Here is a 9,142-nt window from a genome sequence, read left to right on the forward strand (position 1 = left end):
ATGCTACTAATTTCTTGGTATTGCTCTTTTACAATATATTCTAGATGGAGAATTATGGTCCCAAACCGACATCTGAAAAGGAGTAATTTTCTCCCATTAGTATACTGATAGTCTATAGACATCCAGCTGACATTTATCAGAAAGTCTCCAAATACTGGGTTCTGGTCCCACTATCCTTATTTAAGACAAAGCTCAGACAAAATAGGATGCAGCTGGCATAAACACGAGTTGCAGAGAGGGAAGCAGCTTCTTTAATAGATACACAGTCTCCATAGCAAGAAGAATGCATTAAAAAAATCAACTATTAAACAGATTTTTCTAATAACTAGCCAGTATTTTGTCAAATTAGTTATTCAATGAAAAACATGGTGATAAAAGGAAACATGTACTATTGCACTTTATGTGCCTATATCTAACGTGAATTATATCCCTGGAATGTGAGCTCTAATGAACTGAGTCATGTGACTTCTGCTGTTCATACCATACAGTCACAAAACTAGTAAATAATAAAATAATAGTTGATGAGATTTGTGTGTCACTCCTAAATGTATTATCATAGACCTTATTTGCAGGAAGACTAATGCTGCAAAGCTGAAGCACACACTTGAACTGGACTTTATCTGTGTTCCTTCCTTTTTCTGCAATAGGAGATCCCTTTGTAGCTGGCAAGTGCTATGAAAAATAACAACCAAATTTTATTTAAATGGGTTTTTAAAACAAATGAGATAGAATACTTGGTCATGGTAGAATCTATCTCCCCACATATTAAAAACACAAGTAGACACCAATAAGTAATAACGTCATAAAGCTTTCAGGTAGTGTATTGTATTCTATCTTCTTTTATTTTACAGGGAAGGTTAAAGTGGTTATGATTAGAATCACCAATTACCTTGTGAACATCTGTACAAATATAGCTATACATTAATATGCACACACATGTGCGTTTTTAAACAGATACAGCACACATATATTTGGCTAGGTATTAAACCCAATATACTCACATGAGATGGTAAATATTCTATTCTATACATTAAGACTATACAGAGTGTTCATCCACAGGAATACAATAGCAAAAGTGTATATTTATACTTTTAAGAATTTTATGTATAACGAAGTAACTGGTTTATTATTTTTTGCCTTCATTACATTGTTATTTTAAAAGAACTACCAGTTTACCTCCATTATCTTCTTAATTACATTTATCAGTTGGAAAGATGTTAAATTGTAATAAAATGGGGGGGGGGGGAAATACTAATGATCAATGTTCATCACAAATACTATGTAAAGTATCAAAGAAAAGAATGTTGCCAGAATATGTATTATAAATCACATCCTACATAATAGTACCAAACAGATATTTGCTACTACAAGCAGGATGTGAACAAGTTAAGTGCAAACTATGTTCATTCCAAGATTCATAAGGACATTATGATTTTGTTCTCATTCCAATAAATAATAAATAACTGTAACACCTATTGGGGCTAAATAAGACACAACAGTAACACGCATCTACAATCCTCCTTGCTATGCCTTTTCTACCTATTAAAGCTATATGTTTTAAATAGTCTATTGTTTAAAACAAAGGAGACAAAGCAAATCTTTTAAAATTGATTATGAGATTACACATACACATCTTCATTACCTAATGGTTTCAACTAACCCTTTTGTCTCAGAAAATTCAAAAGAGTAAAAGATTAACTCACTAAATTCTTACTTCCCCGTAAAGGAAAAAAAAAGGAAGAGAAACAAAAACATTAGAGAAACACACTGTAGACAATAGACAAATATGTTTTCAGTCTGTTCAAGGTTCAAATTATTTTTCTCAGGTTAACCCATCAGTTACTACTGCAGTCACTGTCTACTCCAGGACATAATCATTTTAAAATGTCTTTTACTCTGAAACCAAGCTTTGAGAGTCCCCAAAGACTGTATGTGAGAATTTATTTCTTCTACCACTGTTCCTGAAAGCATATTCAAAGATTTAACAGTCCATAATAACAGCATCTTGTTAAGGATGGAAAAGGTCCCCAATAAAACTTAAATATATTGTTACTCCTTTAACATAATTCACTTCCTTAAAAATCAAAGCATAAGCTTGTATTTTATTTTTTATATCAACAGAACTAAATGAAGCATGATGCCTGCTGTTTCTAATCAATGAAATCCAAATGCAAAACAGATTTTTAAAAAATATCTATGGTTTTCTGGATTTTTAAAAAATAATTTTAAACAAAAAAAGTGACAACATTATATAGCCTTGGTTAATACAAGAGGTCACATATCTAAAGATATTGGAGACACAAACCTCATAACAAGTACACAAATAAAGCTAATGCCACTAAATATATATTGCATTAAAAATAAATAATGTATAATACTATGCAGAATGAGTATGAATGTAGAATTCAGTCAAACAAATGCAGATTACAGCATAGATTTTCCACAAGATGTTCTACTACAATTACACTTGTTTAAAAAAGCCCTAATGGTTTAAATAAAAAGCAATTGTTAAAAGATTTATCCATGTCATCAAAATAAAGAAAATCTTCAGCGTTGATTAACAAGAAAACTACACATAAATTTAAACAGTGAAGATCCAATGATCACCTAAAACATTCTTTTTTAAAAAAAGATTGTCTTTTTAACATAACAGTCCCTTGCTTGCTGAATCCTTCTTAACCTCAACTATCAAAAGATGCCTGCCAATTATTTCAGCTTCTTCTAAGAATGCGTAACCTTGCATCTGTGAGCAAAAGTGCTCAGTTATTATTTGTGGCAAGAATTTTTGTGACTGTACTGCTCAGCAATTCTATTTACATCAGCAATGCTAAATGCCCAATGGTGAGAGAGGAGCCAATCAGATGGCAGATTAGATGTCAACTCAGAGGCAGCTGTCTGGAGACTATTACAGCCAGTTTACCTCCACAATTCAAATTCCAAACCTTGCAAAAGAGATCAAGTCACTCTTTAGGCTCAGACTGCCGAGCAAGAAACATCAAGAGTTCTGAGTTATTTCCTATGGTTTTAAAGGTGGCAAAAAGACAACTTTTTACGAACATCGTCCAGACATGATCTGATGCCTACTGAATTGGCAATTCACAGCCTATAACTGATCAGAAATATTGTGTAGCCTCCAGAAACACTAACTGTTGATCTCTTGCAATACTCACGCCTTTTTTGTTAGATTCTCCCCCATCAACCAACGAAGCGTAAAGTTTGCCCGTAAGGGGAGAGCAAACACAGGGAATATCTAATTATAACATTCCACATATTTTTAAACTATTTTTATATTGGTTGTGAGGACATGAGAAACATGCCAAAAGAGAAAGTCATTTGAACAACCAGGATGTGAAGCTCTTTATACTACTGTGGAGCATAGATACAACATATTTAAACTGTTTTTGCTCAGTTTCAATATAAAACTCTATCCAAGCAACACTATTTTCTAATAACCCAAACGAGAAATAGATCAAGACAGGAAAGGAAAGAGTGTGATTTTGCAAGCTCTGCTGGTTATGGCATTGGTTCCTCCCTTTCCCATTCCAAAGTGATTTTCCTCTGGGCCTTGTGTGTTCGGATTTCTAATAAGTCTAGAGTAGGAGCACTGGGTGGGGTACAGTGGGTCTTGTGTATTGTTCAACTATATAAATGAAATGGTCTGATTTTTAGGAGGAAAGTCATCCCCCCTCCCCATGATGTCTTTCTGACCTAATCAGAGTCAGACACTGTGCATTATCCAACCCTGTGAGGGAGGGCAGCAAGGAGTTGAGATGGAGTAGGAGAAAAGTAAATTAGAAAGAAAGTAAAGACAGACACACACAGGCAACTGAAACAACACACTGCTTGCTCTTTTGGGTTCTTATTGTTACCTGGCTCCTGCTGATGGTCTGTCCAGTGTTTCCAGGGCTCATAGCCGGGTGATTTCTTTGTTGTGCTGCTGCCCAGGCTGGGTTTGCACCTCCATACTGGGAACCCATGTCCTTGCCCATGCCTGCTGCTGCTGCCTGCTGGCTTCCCGGAGCGGCTGCTGCTGCTGCTACTCCCTGAGCCTGCTGCTGCTGCGATGGGGCAGCAGTGGGGTTGGCATAATCGGGGTAGCCAGTGCCATAGCTCCTCATCATGGGGCTGGGGGAAGTGAGCAGCTGGTTCAAGGTTGGGGTGGCCCCAGACGGGTGTTGGTTTTGCCCGGAGAACCTTTGGAAGCCCGCAGACCCCGACGCCTTGCCGAGGCTGCCTCCTCCTCCGCCCGGGCCCAGCATCATACCCTGCTGGTGCTGCCTGGGGGAGTTCAGCACCCCGAAGGCAGACGAGGAGCCCCCATAGCCGCCGCCGCCTCCTCCTCCTCCTCCTCCTCCCGCCGCTGCTGCTGCTGCTGCTGCAGCCGCCGCTCCTGCTCCTCCTCCAGCGTTGCTGCCGCCGCCAGGCCGGCCGTAGGCGCCCGCGTAGTGGTTGTACTGGCTGTTGGCGTAGCCTTCGTGCGAGTTGGGCAGGGGGTCCATGCTGTTGGGGGCCGCCGCGGGGTGCATTAGCCCCATCCCGGGGCTTTGTTGTCCGCCATGTTGATCAAAGCAAGGCCCAGCCCGGCTCGCTGAGGAGGCGCCTCCGCTGCTGCTGCTGCTGCCGCCGCCAGCGCTGCCGTAATAGCTATTAAACTCCGAGACACCCACCGCTGAGGGCCCGCCGCCGCCGCCGCCTCCTCCAGCGCCTCCGCCGCTGCCCGCTCCCTGAGGTGGTGGCGGCGGCTGCCCGCTCAAAGGTCCCAAGCCGGGGTGGTCGTAGCGGCTGCCGAGGTGCTGCTCGCCCATTTTGTCCGGCGGCGTCGCCGCCTCTTCGTCGCCGCCGCCGCCGCCTTTATTCGCCAAGGGCTGGGACTGTGGCCGGCTCTGGGGCTCGGCCTGTCCCCCTAAGCCGCTGTCTTTTCCTCCATGTTGCTGCTCCATGTCTGCGCTGCTGGGCTGAGCAGCGCCGCCACCGCCGCCGCCGTTGTTGTTGCTGCCGCCGCCGCAGCCGCCGTTGTTGTTATTCTGCATCGGATGGTGCTGAGGCGGCGGCTGTTGCTGGAATTGATTTAGCTGTTGGTGTGGAAGTGCATGGTGGTGGTGGTGGTGGTGGTGAGCATGGGGGTGCTGGGCATGGAGGTGAGCTGGGTGCTGGTGCTGGGCATGGGGGTGGTGGGAAGGTGCGGCGGTGGCGGCGGCGGCAGGGTGATCGCCTCCGACGCTTTTCAACTTGTGGTTGGGGAGCAGCCCTGTCTCCATAGCCGGGGTAGAAGAAGAAGAGGAGGAGGAAGGTAAACCCGACGAGCTTCCAGCTTCTTTCAGAACCGATTCCGAGGAAGAACCGCTGTTGTTATTACCGGTGGCGGCGGCAGAAGTTGCATTATTGGCCATGTTCAGTTCATTATGGTGGTGGAGGAGATGGTGGTCTACATTATTCAAGCCGCCGCCGCCGCTGCTGCTGCTGCTGTTAGTCCCATCTACGACCCCCAAGAGGGAGCCCGGTCCAGCAGCTCCTGCGGTGCCTGCCACGGGACCCCCAGAGTTGAGATCCTGGCTTAAGTTGCCCGGCAAACTCGGGGTTTTGCCTTTCTTGTTCGCACCCGCCGGAGCCGCTGCTACTTGCGCGGCCATGATCATTGCAACATTGCAAGGAGGTGGGGGAGAGAAATCAATTAATTCCCCTCCAGCCTGGAAAAAAATGGGCAAAACAAATGGGGGTGGGGAGGGGGAAAACCCCCCAAAAGCCCCACAATTCAGGAAACGAACGATTTAACAAAAAAGCCTGCTGATCATTCCCTCCGCGCGCGCGCGCACACACACACAACACGATTTTTTTTTTTAATGACCGAAACTCCCCTCCCCAAGTCCTTGATGGAGATTAGAAATGGTAAGAATGCCTTACGGTCTGTGCCTGTTCCTGCTGTGTGATTTCATGTTGAAAGTTTTTTGTTCAGGTTTAAATGAAACTTTTTTCTTTTCCTCTCTAACCCGGATATGGGTAAATACACGTCTGGCTGAGCCTATCTGGCCCAGCATGGCATGAGAGAGCGAGAGAAGGAGAGGGGGAGAGAGAGAGGGAGAGAGCTCTAACAACTATTATCCACTTCTCTCTGATTACTCCAGCGCACATGGAAAACGCGGACTGGAGTTTCCTTCCGCCTTCTGCTGCAGCTCTAGTGGCGATGGTAACATGCAAGAAAGAGGAGACGCACACTTCACAGCCTCTCTTCATCAGCCTCGAAAAACAGGGCAGCTGGCACAGAGCTTTGCAAAAAAAAAAAAAATGTGGTGGGGGACGGATGCTGCCTTCTCCTGCTTTGTATTTTCACGCTAAGGCGGGGGGAGTATTAAATCAAAGGTACCCCTTTGCAGCAAGGGCTGCTGTCTTCTAAAAATTAGCTCCCCTCCCCCCCAAAAAAAAACACAATTTAATAAACTAAATTTGCCTCTGATGTAATTCTGCATGTTTGTTTGGTTTTTAAAAGTGGTCTGGATTAAAGTGTGTAATGGCCATCTACATATGATCAAGTGCATATGATCAAACTTAGAAAGCTTTATACAGCTACCTGGGCATGCACAATATAGGGTAAATATGTGATATGAAGGCATTTCTAATTGTGCATGCAACATCAAATAGTCCTAATTGTAACTTTGCGTGCTAATTTGCATCAAAAACTAGATCCAGCCTACTTTCACATGTGGGTTTTCCTTGCTGGGTCAGGGATAATATATTTGATGGGACACTTGTTTCAGAATAAAAGTTATTCTGATTTCTTAAAAAATAAAATCATTTTTATTAGATTTTATAATTAATGTAATTTGACCTGAGATCACTTGACAAAGGGCGAGTTAAAATTAGATAAAGAAATATGTCAGTAAGGTAAATATTTGCTCTTAATTGTTTTTGCACAACCCTGGTAAGTGAGGCTTTGGCGGTGGGTGGGCTTGGAGGGGTTAGCAGCTTCCCCTTTCACCTCAGGTGGAAAATCAGAATGGGCCACCACTGAATGGAGCCACTATGGTAGCTTCCCAGCAGGTGAGTAACTGGAGGTTGGGGAGGAGCAAAGTGGTATGGGAAGTTGGTGCAGTGGAAACGCACCAGCCAGCTCTGCCAATACGTTTGCACTGCAGCCATCTGCCTCTCCCTGCCAGTAAGCCACAGCAATCCATCTGGCAGGAAGCTGGCATTGCAATTCTGCTCCACCCAGCAAGCCATTGCACTGTATTTTTCTACTGTAGACTTGTAGGTGCTGCCCCACCCCCCTTGTCAGGACTGGTGGCATTGTCAAAAACAATCTGTATAAATCTCTCTGTATAGTAAATAATGTCAGTATTTAGTCGGAAATAAATTCACTGATACAGCAGACTGTGTCCATCTAAATATGTCCATAGTTGTTACTTACAAGTAATCCTAGGCATTTCAGAATAAGTCATTGGGCCTTGCTTCTGAGGATTGTGTTGTAAAAGTCCCCCCGCAAAGAATAACATGTTATCATGTTAGATTAAAGGCTCAAACCACCAAGTAGGACTGCCATGCAGTGTGACCTCCTTCTTTGTTGTTGTTTAGTCATTTAGTTGTGTCCAACTCTTTGTGACCCCATGGACCAGAGCACGCCAGGCACTCCTGTCTTCCACTGCCTCCCGCAGTTTGGTCAAACTCATGCTGGTAGCTTCGAGAACACTATCCAACCATCTCGTCCTCTGTCATCTCCTTCTCCTTGTGCCCTCCATCTTTCCCAACATCAGGGTCTTTTCCAGGGAGTCTTCTCTTCTCATGAGGTGGCCAAAGTACTGGAGCCTCAGCTTCAGGATCTGTCCTTCCAGTGAGCACTCAGGGCTGATTTCCTTAAGAATGGATACGTTTGATCTTCTTGCAGTCCATGGGACTCTCAAGAGTCTCCTCCAGCACCATAATTCAAAAGCATCAATTCTTCGGCGATCAGCCTTCTTTATGGTCCAGCTCTCACTTCCATACATCACTACTGGGAAAACCATAGCTTTAACTATACAGACCTGACACAAATGGAATTTATATAAAAGTAGTGGCTGGTAATTTGAAACTAGCAAAACTAACAAAATCATCTGTACTGATCTATTTAAAATATATTTTGATCATGGGTCGCCAACCTTTTTGAACCTGTGGGACACACAAAGATTCATGTTTGTCCAAGGAATCTGAATAAAAGCATGGTCTTGCCTAGCATGACTTAATAAGCCCCCTGCCCCCCAAAAGCCCTATCAAAATAACCCAGTGGTAGACAATAGAGTAAAATCATAGATCCAGTACTTGGCAGCACAACAAAACATTGTTTCAAGGCACAGCTTTTCTAAAATCTTAATGGTTTTTACATAGGATGGCAACAAAACCAATAAATCATAGAATAATGGATAAAGGTGACTTATGATTTGAGGGTGGGTGTTAGATATCTTGAAAAATTATGTGGCTATCTAAGGAGCCTTGTCTCATTTTCAATTTTTCTGCACAATGGCAGCCCTGGGAAGCACCAGATCCCACCATTTTTACAATGTAGCCTGTGGAGGTAATTTAGTCTGGTTGTGAAGGAAACCCCCAAAAACATGCAATTACAAGAGGATCCATTTTACTAGCTCTGTTTTGTGTGTATGCATCCCCCCCACTTGGCATTCTCCATTTTCTCTCTCTATGGAAGTCTAATTTCCATTTTCTCTCTTGTATATCCTAACCACCCACCTCATTCAACTCTATTCCCAACATTCCCTCTCATTCTTTGGTTGCTCTGCTTTCTGTTCAGCTACACAGTTCTGAGCCTTGGAAAAGCACATAGGGCGGTACTCAACTAAGTTTTACTTAAGAGTAGACCCACTGGAATTGATGAACATGAGAAAGTTAGATCCATTAATTTCAGTATGTTTACTCTGAGTACAGTCTTAGTTGAATATGACCCATAGAGCTGGAAGAGGAAGTGGGGAAAGTGTCACACTTCTCACTTCCTCCTTCAGCAATACAGACTTTGGCGAGGGTGGGACAGGGAAGGAAGCATCCTCACCACTTCATGGTGAGGGGGACAGTGAGGGGCAGCTCAGAGGATTTGGGGTCACTGGCACAGGCGTACATAGACTGCCTTGCATCCTTGGCAAGGAGCTGTATCAGCGTGGAACTCTAT

At 43.6% G+C, this 9,142-nt stretch overlaps 1 protein-coding gene across 11 annotated transcripts in view; it reads right to left on the reverse strand.

The window, feature by feature from the left end:
• Positions 1 to 6,391, reverse strand: part of ARID1B (AT-rich interaction domain 1B) — a 365,703-nt gene extending 359,312 nt beyond the window's left edge. For all 11 annotated transcript variants that reach the window (XM_079971468.1, XM_079971467.1, XM_079971476.1 and 8 more), the window contains exon 1: positions 3,870 to 6,391. In XM_079971468.1, the coding sequence (XP_079827594.1) occupies positions 3,870 to 5,636 (1,767 nt within the window). In that variant the 5' untranslated portion in view covers positions 5,637 to 6,391. The remainder of the gene's footprint in view (positions 1 to 3,869) is intronic.
• Between the last annotated feature and the right edge of the window lie 2,751 nt (positions 6,392 to 9,142).

The sequence above is a fragment of the Podarcis cretensis genome (genome assembly GCF_951804945.1).
Source record: "Podarcis cretensis genome assembly, chromosome: 3".
Classification (NCBI taxonomy): Eukaryota; Metazoa; Chordata; class Lepidosauria; order Squamata; family Lacertidae; genus Podarcis; species Podarcis cretensis.